Source organism: Hemitrygon akajei, unplaced genomic scaffold, assembly GCF_048418815.1.
Source record: "Hemitrygon akajei unplaced genomic scaffold, sHemAka1.3 Scf000048, whole genome shotgun sequence".
In the NCBI taxonomy this organism is placed as follows: Eukaryota; Metazoa; Chordata; class Chondrichthyes; order Myliobatiformes; family Dasyatidae; genus Hemitrygon; species Hemitrygon akajei.
In genome coordinates this window covers 1,284,619-1,299,178 of record NW_027331934.1, presented here as the reverse complement: position 1 = coordinate 1,299,178, position 14,560 = coordinate 1,284,619, and the positions used below count along the sequence as shown (strand labels likewise).

Below are 14,560 nucleotides of genomic sequence, written 5' to 3'. Positions count from 1 at the left end.
AATCAAAATGGCTTCTTTGTTAAAAGTAGGAATGCTTTTTTGTTATGAGAGAGTGCTGGAAGCTTGTTTGGGTTAAAATTTACTGATAACGAGAATAGTATTCCTTTGTAAACCAATTGGGATTAATGCTGTTCTTTCTTCTGAGTCTGTAAGCTATTGTTGGCGGGCTTTTGGGGAGTCAGCGCGAGGGGGTGAGAGAGCGAGGACGCGATGCTGTAAGCTGGACGAGGAACGGATTCCAAGCGGGGTCCAAGGCCAGGACGTACCCCGAGGAGAGGAGACGAAGATAGATGTGCTTGGTTGAGCACTTCGGATGGTCCTGAGCTGCGAGTCGCGGATTTCGGGGGGGATCGAATGGTGGCCAGAAGACTTCAGTAATTGAGCTCCAACGGTTGTGCACGAAGTGGTTTGGACTTTGAAAAGTTTGGCACCTTTTCTTTATTTTCTTTTCCTTCATATATACTGTATCGTTATTAATCACTTAGTTATAGTAATCTTTATAATTTGTAATCATTTAATCACATATGGTGTCCTGTCTGTTTTATTTGGCGAGGCGGGGACATCACACAGCATCCACACAAGCTGGGGTACCAGTGCAGGTGTTTATTCGGACGACGGTTAATGGTCAGAGAAAATGGAGTTCTTGGAGACCAAACTTATCAAAGTCCAAACCACTTCGTGCACAACCGTTGGAACTCAATTACTGAAGTCTTCTGGCCACCATTCGATCCCCTCCGAACTCCTCGACTCGCAGCTCAGGACCACCCGAAGTGGTCAACCAAGCACAACTAGCTTCGTCTCCTCTCCTCGGGGTACCTCCTGGCCTTGGAACCCTGCTTGGGGTCCGTTCCTCGCCCCGTTTACAGCATCGCGTCCTCTCTCTCTCACCCCCTCGCGCCGATTTCCCCAAAAGCCCGCCAACAATAGCTTACAGACTCAGAAGAAAGAACAACATTAATCCCAATTGGTTTACAAAGGAATACAATTCTCGTTATCAGTAAATTTTAACCCAAACAAGCTTTCAGCACTCTCTCGCAACAAAGAAGCATTGCTACTTTTAACAAAACGAAGAAGCCATTTTGATTAACATACGCAGTAACAAAGAAAAAGAAGAAACCCCCCTTTACATGTGGAATTTGTTGCCACAGAGACTGGCTGAAGCTGCAATTTGGGTATATTTATGGCAGAGATTAATATATTTGTGATAGTTCCAAGTAGCTGCAGGGTTACAGGAGGAAGGCAGGAATATGGTGTTGGAATAAAATCAGCCATGGTTGAATGGTGGGCAGACCAGATGGATCGAATCACCTAATTCTGTTCCTGTGTCTTATGTCCTACCATGACTGAATGATGGATCCTTTGTGTCCCATATCAGGTTTTGTAACAGGTGAGGGACAATTACAAATTTGTTCACTCAGATCATTATATTTGTCTTAATGTTTAATTTTCAGTGAGTCTTATTTTTAGGAACATTGAGCAGTAATGTTTTATTCTCCTTTGTATTGTTAACGTGCTTCATTGTCTCTCTGGTTAAAGTTAGACCTGCGGTGAGAGGTTTATTGGAAGAAAAACCCACAACTGGAAGCAAACCACAACTGAAGATGAGGGAACAGCAACAAGTGAACCAGCCCGAGGACTGAGAGCACCAACTGGAGAGAACCCTTCTGACTCAGGGTTTCTATTGATACAGTCAGCAGAAATTTTGGTGAGTCTCATTTTCTCTGACACTGGTCGTTTAGACATTATATACCTGCACAAAGGAAGATAGGAAATAGCTGGGATGAGACTGAATGTGCCCAGAAGTACCAATTATGCCTCTATCAGACACAGTTGCAATCACTCCAGCTCTGCTGATGTGCTGTCAGTATGCCAGCTCTTTAAATTCACTCTCATTCCCTCAGTGTTTGCTCATTTCAAGGTCTTGCATCCTGTGAAGTAGCTTTTGGTCACTTCAGAGTGGGGAGATGGAAACAGAGGGGAGAGTTTATACATAATATCTTTCAAAAAAAGTAATTCTTTGAACTTACTCGCTGCAAACTTGCTCGGCCTTTTCTCCTTGTAGTGACGGAGAATGAGAGATGACCTGATAGATGTGTATAAAATGATCAGAGGCTTTGATCATGTGGATAGCCAGAGATTTTTTTCCCAGGGCTGAAATGACTGACATGAGCGGACTCAGTCTTAAGGTGCTTGGAAGCAGGTAGAGGGGGAATGTCAGGGGAGTTTTTCCACACACAGTGGTGGGTGTGGAATGCATTGCTGGCGATAGTGATGGAGGCGGACACGATAGGGTTTTTTAAATGACTCTTAGATATGTACATGGAGCTCAGAAAAACAATGTTATGCAGTTGGGTAAATCTAGACAGTTCCAAGAGTGGGTTACAAGGTCAGCAGAACATTGTGGGCTGAATGGCCTGTAATGTGCTCTATATTTCTATGTTCCATGTTCAAACTTACTACCTATACCCTATATATTCCCAACCAAATGATTGATATAGATGACAAGTAACAACAGGTGTAGCCATGGGGAACATCACGAGGCACTGGCCTGGAGTCCAATAAACAAACTCTTATCATCACCCTCTGCTTCCTGCCATTCAGCTGTTCCCAGATTCTGGGGCTTTGTAACAAACACAATGTTAACAGGAAGATTAGACTAATTAATGTGAAAGGAGAATTGTTGCTTCCTGAAAGGTCACATATCCTGTCTGATTCAAAGGACCAACTCCTCCCATGTTTACGATTTAATTTGTCCTGGGACCCATCCTCCCGGGTCACTCTACGTCCGATAAACCACATCCCCAACCTCCCTCCACCCCACCAATGGCCCCACACCTGCTCCCCATTTACCCCACACCCGCACACGTAGACAGATCCACATCCTCCCTCCCAGCTTGGGGAACCACAGCTAATTGATCCCACGGTCTCGGCACGGGCACAAAACTAAACCCAGAACTGCAAGACCAGGCAACCTGTACTCTCCAGCCGTCCGGCTCGGTCCCGGCTTTTTTCCACTGCAGCCGCTGCTCAATTTACACAAATCTGGGATCAGCCTCTTCCTCACCACTGCCCGACCAGAAGAAACACTGGATGACACCTGTTAAGATTCCTTCATTGTTCCCCTGAAATCATTAAAAGCGTCCATTGAACAGCTTTTGAAAACAAGTTCTCACCCACATGTGACGTCACTCTGCGCCCCCACATGCCTGATGTCACGTGTGGATACCTCACACCCGGATCTGACGTCACTCTGTGTGCAGTTCCTTACGTCACACTGGCGCTGAGACGGTTGAACTTTACCGGCTGAGGTAACAATGAAATGACCCACCCACCCCACCCCACAGTTAACAGAGGAGTTACACTCTTCCCATTTGTGTAAAACAATGACAATCACTGGTTACACACAATAGCAGAGATGGGCCATCCGAGGGGGCATAACGCCTGCTGATCACTTTTCACGCTCCCATCTTGAACTCCACGTCAAAGCGGAACAAATCTCAAACTTTCAGGAAGCAACAATTCTCCTTTCATATTAATTACTGTCTAATTGTCCCGCTTTTTGAATTATTTCTATTTCCCTCCGAGGGAAGTTGGGGGTGTTTCTGAAACATCTCCTGCTCCCTTCAGTTGATGCTGATTCCCTGGGGCAGGAGGGATCCCGGCAAAAGGAGGAGGGAGAGGGAATTATCTGGGAGGATAAATATGGTGTGAGGGGTTGGATAGGATGGAGTCTGAGTGGTTGTTTGTCCCGTTGGGGGATCAAGGAGCAGGATGGGGAAAGGAGCCCATTGACATTGGAGAAGGGACATGAGGGGCTCGTCTATGGACACGTGTGAGCCCATGGTGGTGGAGAGCACAGATATTCACCTTATTAGTGGACAAACATTGGTAGACTATATTTTCATATTGCTTGTGACACAGAATTGTATAATATCTGTTCCATCTGTTATTTGAATGTGCTTGCCTGTGATGCTGCTAGACGTCCGTGTTTCTCTGTACCTGCACCTTCCCGTACTTGTGCACTTGGCAATAAATTCAACAGGACCTGAGAAATCTCAGTGAGATTTGATTAGTGATCATCATCTTGGCAGCGCGGTAGGTCAAGTGTAAAGAACATAGAACATAGAAATCTACAGCACGTATCAGGCCCTTCAACCCACAATCTTGTGCTGACCATGTAACCTGCTCTAGAAATTGACTACAATTTCCTTGCTGCGCAGCCCTTTATGTGTATAAACTCCATGTATCTATTTAAGAGTCTCTTAAAATGCTCTATTGTATCTGCCTCTACACCATCATTGCCAGAGCATTCCACCCACCTACCACTCTCTGTGTGAGGATCTTACCCCGGACGTCCCCCTTGTACCTACGTCCAAGCAGCTTAATACTATGCTCCCTCTTGTTAGCCATTTCAACCCTGGGAAAAAGCCTCTGGCTATAGATGCAACAGATCCCTCTCATCTGATACACCTCTGTCAGGTCACCTCTCATCGTCCAGCGCTTCAAGGAGAAAAGGCCAACGTCACTCAACCTATTCACATCAGACATGCTCCCCAATCCAGACAACATCCTTGTAAATCTCTTCTGCGCTCTCTCTATAGCATCCATATTGTTTCCTGTAGTGAGGTAACCAGAACTGAACACTGTACTCCCAAGCGGGGTCTAATCAAGGTCTTGTATAGCTGTAACATTACCTCACGCTCTTGAACTCAGTTCCATGGCTGATCAATGCTAACGCACCATATGCTTTCTTATTAACACTGTCAACGTGTGCAGCAGCTTTGAGTGTTCTATCGACACTAACCCCAAGATCTCACTGATCCTCCACATTGCCAAGAGACTTACCATTAATATTATATTCTGTCTTTAAATTTCATTTACCGAAATGAACCACTTCACGCTGATCAGTATTGAACTCCATCTGCCACTTCTCTGCCCAGTTCTGCATCCTATCGACGTTGCAGTGTAACATCTGACAACCCTGCAGACGATCCACAACACTCAAAACTTTTGTGTCATCAGCAAACTTACTAACCCATCCTTCAGCTTCCTCATCCAGGTCATTTGTAAAATGAGAACAAGTCCCAGAACAGATCCCAACGGAACACTATTGGTCATTATCATCCATGCAGAATACGAACCATCTATAACCAACCTTTGCCTTCTGTCGGCATGCCAGTTCTGGATCCATGAAGCAACGTTTCCTTGGATCCCATACCTCATTATTTTATGAATGAGCTTTCCGTGGGGAACCTTAGCTAACCTTTTACAGAAATCCATATACAGTACTTCCACTGCTCTACCCTCATCAATGTGTTTTGTTACATCTTCAAATAATTCAATCAGGTTCATAAGGCATGACCTGCCCTCGGCAAAGCCATGCTGACTATCCCTAAGCAGATTATGTCTCTCTAAATGGTCATAAACCCTGTCTCTCAGGATCTTCTCCAAAACTTGCCCACAACTGAAGTAAGGCTCACTGGACTATAATTTCCTGGGTTATCTCTACTCCCTTTCTTGAACAAGGGAACAATGTTTGCAAACTTCCAATCCTCTGGTACTTCTCCCGTCCCTATTGATGATGTAAAGATAATCGACAGCGGCTCAGCAACCTCCTCCCTCGGTTTCCAGAGTAGCCTGGGGTATATCTCATCCAGTCCTGGCGACTTATCGAACTTAATGACTTTCAAAAGCTCCAGCACATCCTCTTTCTTAAAGTCTATTTACTCAAGCGTTTTAGACCGCTGTAAGTCATCCCCACAATTTCCAAGGTTCTTTTCACTTATGAATACTGAAGCAAAGTCATTATTAAGTACCTCAGAATATTTTAACTGATCAGCAGATTGAGAAACATCTGCTGAGAATGTAGTGGAGAAATTTAACCAAAGCAAGTTGCCGTTACTGGCGACCCCACGGATTTGTTATACCTGCATGGCGTCCCCTCAGCTCCAATGATAATTGTTACAAATGTCGGTGATATGTATTCGATCCGTTATTAGCAATCAGCAAACATACAATCTTGAAGCGATGAAACTGAACTGTACCCAAGTGTAAGTTCAGCGTATTTAAGAGGATAATAACAAAATATATGACATCCGTCAGTCCCCAGCTGTGTACTGCATGGAACAAAGCAGAAATATGTAACTGATTCCCTTAGCATTTACCACACCCCCACTGATGCATAGTTACCATAAAAAAATTATCAATGCACAACGCAGAATACAATGCTGATAGAGAACAGATACATCGCTCCTACACACAGGCTCAGCTCCGATACAGGGTCTTCCACCTGAAATATTAACATACTCTCTGTCTTGAATAATTCCAGAATTTTGTTTTATTTATTTTGACGATTTTTCTCAGCTGGCTGTTTTGGATGTATGGCGTGTCGACATTGTGTTTAACAAGGTGTCATATAACTAACTATCTGATAATAGCCAGGTGATATGCTCAAAGAAATCTTAACTGAGTTTTGGTGCTAATAATAGTTTCAAAGTCCTGCCGGAAAAAAACTGTAGTGGTTCAGGACAAGATGTCACGGTGCTATGTGTGAGATTGCATTGTTCAGGTTGTCAGAGTGTTTCTGTATAGACACAAATCATATATTGCCATAGGTGTCAATGCCAGGCGATGATAACCTGAAAGGAGACGGTGAGAATCAGGTGTCACTGAGAATTCTGTATAATCCAGTGACGAGAGGAATAGAAGTCTCATCGTCAGCAGAAATGGTTCAGCCCACACTGCAGTAACACTTGTCCATGTACTCACCACAGCGCCACCAGTGGTAGGAGGAGCAAAGCAGTGGGCGCTCTCTGCTCAATCTGCCTGGGCATTCCGTCGACGCAACACTCCTGGTCCAGGACACAAGATTGGTTCCTAAAAGGGAATTGCCTGCAATACAGAGACTAGATACCATGGAGAATCCTGCTCCAGTGTACAATGCATGGAGAGCGGAAATGGACATTGTGTGACTGTGGTTGGGTGGGTGCAGGTGGATCCGGCCATGTCACGTGTTCAGTGGATAGGCCCAAGATGTTTGGAAGTGTTCACCTCAGTTTAAAAACAAAACAGTGTTCTGCTTTAAACCTCAATTAATGTTTGAGCAGCCTTCAACAGACGGTTGAGCTTTACCGGCTAAGGTAACAATTCCCTGAATCACCCACCCCACCCCACAGTCTAGAGAGGACTTACCCTCTTCCCATTGGTGCGAAGCAATGTCAGTCACTGATTACACCCAATAGCAGAGATGGACCAGCGAAGAGGGCATTACCCTCGCTGAGGACATCTCATACTCCCGCTACCAACGCCCTGTCAAAGCGGAACAAATCCCAAAGTAAATGCCCCACTTTTTGAATTATTTCAATATCCCTGCGAGGGAAGCTGGGGGTGTTTAAGAAGCTTCTCCTGCGGTCGGTGTCTGATGTTTCGCTGAGAGGTAGGAGGAGACCACTCGGCCCACTGGATTGATGCCATCTCCCTGGGGAGGGAGGGAACCCAGCAGGAGGAGGAGGGAGGGTGAATTAACTGAAAGGATAAATATGGTGTGAGGGGTTGGATAGGATGGAGTCTGAGAGGTTGTTTATCCCGGTGGGGGACCAAGGAGCAGGATGGGGGAAGGAGCCCATTGACAGCGGGAAAAAGAAATGTGGGGCTTGTCTATGGAAACGTCTGAGCCCACAGTGGTGGCGAGCAGAGATATTTACTACTTCGGTGGGTAAACAGTGGGAGACTGAATGCTCATATTGTTAGTGACACGGAATTGTATAATTGCTGTTCTGTGTGTTATCTGAATGTACTTGCCTGTGATTTTGCCAAACGCTAGTGTTTCTCTGTATCTGTACCTTCCCGTACTTGCTCACTTGGCAATAAATTCAATAGGACCTGGGAAATCTCAGTGAGATTTGATTAGTGACGATCATCTTGGCACCTCAGTAGGTAAAATGTAAAGAAGATAGAACATGGAAATCTAAAGCACGTTACAGGCCATTCATCCCGCAATATTGTGTCAATCGTGTAACCTACTCCAGAGATTGACTACAATTTCCTTGCAGCATAGACCATTATTTTTATAAGCACCCTGTACCTATCTAAGAGTCTTTTAAAAGACCAAATTTTATCCACCACTACCACCGTCACTGCCAGTGCGTTCCACGCACCCACCCCTCTCTGTGTGAAAAACTTACCCCGAGGTCCGCCTTGTACCTACTTCCAAGCAGCTTAATATTATGCTCCCTCTTGTTAGGCATTTCAACCATGGGAAAAGCCTCTGGCTATAGACACAAGCAAAGCCTCTCATCTTATACACCTCTGTCTGGTCACCTTTCATCCTCCATCGCTTCAAGAAGAAAAGCCCAAGGTCACTCAACCTATTCTCATCAGGCATGCTCCCTAATCCAGACAACATCCTTGTAAATCAATGTGTTTTGTTACATCCTCAAAGAATTCAATCAGGTTTACAAGGCATGACCTGCCCTCGGCAAAGCCATGCTGACTATCCCTAATCAGACCATGTCTCTCCAAATGCTCATAAACACTGCCTCTCCAGAAGTTGCCCATTACTGAAGTAACACTCACTGGTCTGTAATTTCCTGAGTTATCTCTACTCCATTTTTTGAACAAGGGAGCAACATTTGCAACCTTCGAATCCTCTGGTACTTCTCCCACCTAATTGATGATGCAACGATCATCGTCAGAGGCTGAGCAATCTCCTCCCTCGATTCCTACAGTAGCATGGGGTATATCCTGTTCAGTCCCGGCAACTTATCTAACTGAATACCTCTCAAAAGATCCAGCACATGCTCTTTCTTATAGTTCATACACTCATGTGTTTCAGCCTGCTGTAAGTCATCCCCACAATTGCCAAGATCCTTTTCACTGGTAAATGCTGAAGCAAAATACTCAGCATCTCAAAATATTCAGGTGCTCGGCAGGTTGAGAAACATCTGTTGAGAATGTAGCGGTGAGATTTAACCAAGCTAATTTGCCATTGCAGGCGACCCCCACCCCCGTGGATTTGTTGTACGTGCATGTCGCACCCTCAACTCCAATGATGATTGTTACAAACGTCGGTGATATGTATTCCATCCTTTATTAGCAATCAGCAAACATATAATCTTGAAGTGATAAAACTCCACTGTACCCAAGCATAAATTCATCGTATTTGAGTGGATAATAACAAAATATATGACATCGGTCAGTCCCCAGCTGTGTACTGCATGGAACAAAGCAGAAATATGTAACTGATTCCCTTTGCATTTACCACACCGTCACTGATGTGACTTGTTACCACAAAAAAAAAATCATCAATACACAACGTAGAATGATACATGGCTCCTACACACAGGCTCAGCTCTGATACAGGGTCTTCTACCTGAAATATTAACATACTCTCTATCTTTTTGAATAATTCCAGCATTCTGTTTTAATTATATTGACAATTTTTCCGAACTGACTGTTTTGGATGTATGGCATGTCGACATTGTGTTAATCAAGGTGTCATATAACTAACTATCTGATAATAGCCAGGTGAAATGCAGAAAGTAATCATAGCCGAGTTCTAGTGCTAATAATGTTCTAAAAGTCCTGCCGGAAAAATAAAACTATAATGCTTCAGGACAATGCTATGGGTGAGATTGCATTGTTTAAGATGTCAGAATGTTTCTCTATAGACTCAAGTCACATATTGTCATACAATGCCAGGCGATGTTCACTTGAAAGGAGACGGTGAGAATCAGGTGAGACTGAGAATTCTGTATAATCTAGTGATGAGAGCAATAGAAGTCTCATCGTCAGCAGAAATGTTCCAACCCACTCTGCTGTAACAGTTGTCCATAACGCCACCAGTGGCAGGAGGGCCAAAACAATGGGCACTGTCTGTTCAACCTGCCTTACCATTCCATTGACACATCACTCCCGGTCCAGGGCACAAGATTGGCTCCTAAAAGGGAATTGCCTGCAATATAGGAAGTAGAGACCGTGGAGAATCCCGGCCCAGTGTACAATCCATGGAGAGTGCAGAACTGGACATTGGGTGACTGTGGGTGGATGGACACAGGTGGACTAGGCCATGTCAAGCCTTCAGTGGACAGGCCCAAGATGTTTGGAAGTGTTTGCCTCAGTTTAAAAACAAAACAGTGTTCTCCTTTAAACCTCAATTAATGTTTGACCCTCCTGTTATTTTTTTGTTACAGAGCAGCAAAAACTGATCACATCTGTCCTCAAAATGAATCAAGGTTCGAGCAGTGGAGGAGTTCCAGTGACGTCAACATCGGGAAAGGACACGGGTATGTTGGCGAATTATTTTAATTTATAAATACTCTGCTGATTCTGCATCTGGCTTTAATTCAACACCGGCAATTCACAAAGTGTGAAAACTGAGCAGAGAGATGAGAGAGAGAGTTAACATCTCTGGGGGAAACACAGTCACCTGTGGAAGGAGTACATTTACCATCTGCTCCAGCTCCTCTAACAGATTGTGATGCACATTAAAATAGCGAGTTACTCCAGAGGACAAGACATTCTGCAGATGCTGAAAGCTTTGGGCAACACAAAGACACAAAATATTGACGAAACTCAGCAGGTCAGGCAGCATCCATGGAGAGGAATAAACATTTGACGATTTGAGTCAGGATCATAAGGAGTAGAAAGTAATGTGGCAATATCCAGAATTTCTGTCCCCTCATTTCCAGTCTGATGAAGGGCCTTGGCCCGGAACGGTTACTGTTCATTCTCCTTCGTAGATGCTGCCTGACATGCTGAGTACCTGCAGCATTTTGTGAGATATTCCAGAGATTTGCTGAGGAAGGGGTTGACTAGGCAGGCAGACAGTAACCCAGAGCAAAGCGGTGTTGATAGGCAGTAGGAAGAGAGTGATATTCATGGCTCTCTTTATTCTCAGGAATTAGCAGAGTTCTTTCCAAGGACAGGTCCCAAATAAAGACGGTATATTCCTGGGGACAGGAAAGAGCAGCCTTCAGCCGCAGGAGCGATACCCCACACCCATCCTCCCTCTCTCCACACTACCCCCCTTATCCCCATCCCACATCCCCCTCCAACCCCTCCCACCCATTCCTGCTATCCCTCCTGCCCCTTTTTCCCTGGACCCCACTCTTCTCTTAAACCCCTTCTTCCCTACCACTCCCCTTCCCTGTCCCCGTCACCCTACCACACTCACCTCCACTTTCCCCTACTCCTTGCTGTCTCCCCCACGCGCTCTCGGATTCCTTCTCTCCACCCCTCCCTCTCTCCCCTGCCCCTCACTCTCCTCCTCCATCTCCCCCTCCAGTACCTTCCTTCTATCCCCGTCTCCCCCCCCCCTTATATATTTCGTACCGTGTTTGTTCACCTGGAACCCCATCTTTAGGTTCCAGATAAAGTTGCTGACCCACAGGAGGTCGGTAATGCCTTTAATGTTCCTCATTTTCCTCCACAGTGATCACCGAGCTCCTGGCAAGCTGGGAGGATTTCCAGCTGCTGCAGTTGACGGACTTCTACCGGGAAAGGGTGGAGCAGGCGATGGAAGGAGGGGTGCACGGAGTGAGCCTGGCGTTAACGGCCGAGTATCAGTTCAGCGGAGAGGAACATCGGGTGAGTGGGAGGGAGAATGGGTTTGAATTTTCACACATCACAGGACTGATGGGTGTCGGAACTCTCAGTCATCGGATAATAAAGCATAAAAACAAATCAGAAATAAATATATATAATTCTTAAAACGGTGAATCTGAAGGAATGATTGAAAGAGGTGTAAACACTCCAGTGGCGGCTCAATGCTCAGAGCGAGGGAAGCAGGTAACAATTGTATGAGATTGCAATAAAGGAGTTTAAATGGAAGTATGGTAGGAATTTTCATTTTGAAAAGACCGTGCAGCATGACGGCAGGACGACAGTGAGAACCGGGGCATTAACACTGGGTGCCACAGGAGCTCGGGTATGTTCTGTTCTGGGTGGAGATGATTGTGTTACAATCTGTAACTGTAAACAGTGCGGATTGAGTAATTCTGCCATGTTGTAATGTGTAATCACTGAATAAACCTCCACTGGAAAAGGCAAAGGAAAGGCATCAGGTGTCAGCCGGTAATCCGCTGTCATGTTGGACACTGGCGGACTGAGGAGATGAATCACATCATCCTTTCTGCAACTTCTCTGAGACTGCTCACGCTGTTATAGAAACCTTCCTGACTTCCGTCTTCATCTGTGATCGTCATTTTATGATTTCTGTTTTACACCGTCAAATCCGGTGAGGAATTATTTATGGATTTGGAGCCACGTCAATGCAGCGGTCACAGACCAGCCAGGATCTCATTGACTGGTGGACCAGGTTCACTGTGAATGTCCCTCCGTGTGCTCTGCACTCAGAATGTACAGTCCATGTCCAGACAGGATCATCACCCATCCGGGTGACTGCTCAGTGTGATCCCGTTACAGAGCACATCATTTACTTCTCATTCTCTGTGTGAATCTGTCAGTCCCCAATATGTTCACTGTTTCTCTTCACAGAAAATCTCTGATCTCGCTGATAATGGAGAGCGGGCGGACAGTTCTAAACTCCTCCTGAGCCTGGTGATGGAGAAAGGCTCCGGCGCCCGGAGGGTGATGTGGGAAACATTTGTGAAAATGAGGATTGGAGTCCCAAAGTTTGACAAAATACTGAATGAAATACAGGAGCATGGTGAGAAAGCATCACAGATGAATTTAATTTTGGATTCAATCACAATTGACTTTATAATTTTATGCATTTTAATTTCTCAAATTGTTTTATTCCAAACAGGTTGTGTTCCGGTCCATCTACCCGTACCGGAGATTCCCAGAGAACTGAAAGGTAAGTGAAGAAACCGCTGTTTCCACCAATGGTAGATATTGTGTAGGGCCATGTCGTTGTTGAACCATCTGGATTTGACCAGCTAAGTGGTGGCACAATGACACAGTGCACAGTGCGACACATGGAAAATATTTGCTCGAGGGATATCTTTCTCAGGACATTATGAGGAACAACTCAGAGAGTTGGGGAGTTTTCTGATAGGGACCACTCCTCTCTGACTCCGACAACAACAGGTCCCTCCACCGGACCAGAGTGGAGAAGAGGACGATCTGGAGGAGTGAAATTCTCAGAAATTCTTCACTCCGAAAAGTGAAATCCTTCCCCTGCAGCTGCACTAACTGAGCAACAGCCCTCATCCTGGATCACTTTTCTAAATCCCCTCAGATCCTACAGGTTATCATTGTTTAGAATTGAGAGTCCACGGAAGCTCTCATCACAGAATAACAATGAGAGCATCCATTTAATGAGAAAAGCAGGTAACACCCAACTGCTCTGTTCAACCCCAAAGCAGCATGTGAACCCAACTCTGTTCACATATGTATGCCTTACTCCAAACACTGCTACAGTTATCCAGTTTAACTTCCAACTCAATAATCCTGGGAATTCCATCAGGAGACAGTGTTAGTGAGGGTGTGATGGAGACAAAATCCTCAGCTCAGTCCACAGAAGCTGAAGTTCATGTGATGTGTGATGGACATTGTGGAAGGGTGAGAGATGGGAATTAGGACAGAGAAACCAAGTTAGCCTGCAAACTTGTTCTTCACTGTTCTTCATGTTGTTTGCCGAAGAAACAGACACAGCAGTGAAATTCCCACACCCATTTCTAATACAAAACCGATTCATTCCCTGATTATTGAAGAATATCATTTCTAACACTGTCACCTTGTCTGAAGTAACTATTTAAACAAACAATGTTTTCCTACGCTCCCCATCCCACCCGAATACATTGAACAGAGACCCCACACATCCCTGACAGGGTCCTGACACAGTGTGAGACCCCACACATCCCTGACAGGGCCCTGATAAAATGTGGGACACCAAACATCCCTGACATGGTCCTTGACGCAGTGTGAGACTCCACACATCCCTGACAGAGTCCTTGACACATTGTGAAAGCCCGCACATCCCTGCTAGAGTCCTGGCATGCTGAGATCCTGCACACTCCTGAGAGGCCCTTCAAATTCTGTGAAATCCTGGATACACTTTGCAGAGTCCTAACATACTTTTACATGTCCTTTCAAAAGATTGTGTTCAGCAGTAGTGTAGCTGCAATTAGCTGTTTCCACATGTGCCTTCCCCTAATTCAGGACTCAGGGCATTGACATCGCTTTCCATAATTGAGAGAGATGGTCTCTGTGTCCAGAATACTCTACCACTGAAACCCCAAACACTTGTCCAGCTACATTATCTCCTACCTCGTCGGGTCGACGGAAGATACAGGTTAGGCTAATAATCCTTATTGTATGGATGGCGGTCCGGGTGAGGGAACATGATGGGATGCTTGGGACTGAAGTGGATAGTTCATTGGAAAGAGTGTTGTGGGTCAGGTAGTTGGACCTTGAGAGTGGATCAGCACATGGAAGTGTGATGTTGTTGCCTTTATGAAGACTTGATTGAGAGAGACAAGATTGGCAGATCAATATTCCAGAGTTACGATACTTCAGATAGAGAGAGGAGGTAATACATTTGGAAAGGTTTATTTGCTGACATGGGGAATTTCACAGCTGCACTCAGAGAGGACAT

At 45.2% G+C, this 14,560-nt stretch overlaps 1 protein-coding gene across 1 annotated transcript in view; it reads right to left on the bottom strand.

Annotated features, from left to right (window-relative positions):
• LOC140720884 (uncharacterized) overlaps positions 1-14,560 on the bottom strand; it is a 186,017-nt gene that overhangs the window by 98,256 nt on the left and 73,201 nt on the right. Inside the window, 1 exon segment of the mRNA XM_073035732.1 lies at positions 13,694-13,699. Within this exon segment, the coding sequence (XP_072891833.1) occupies positions 13,694-13,699 (6 nt within the window).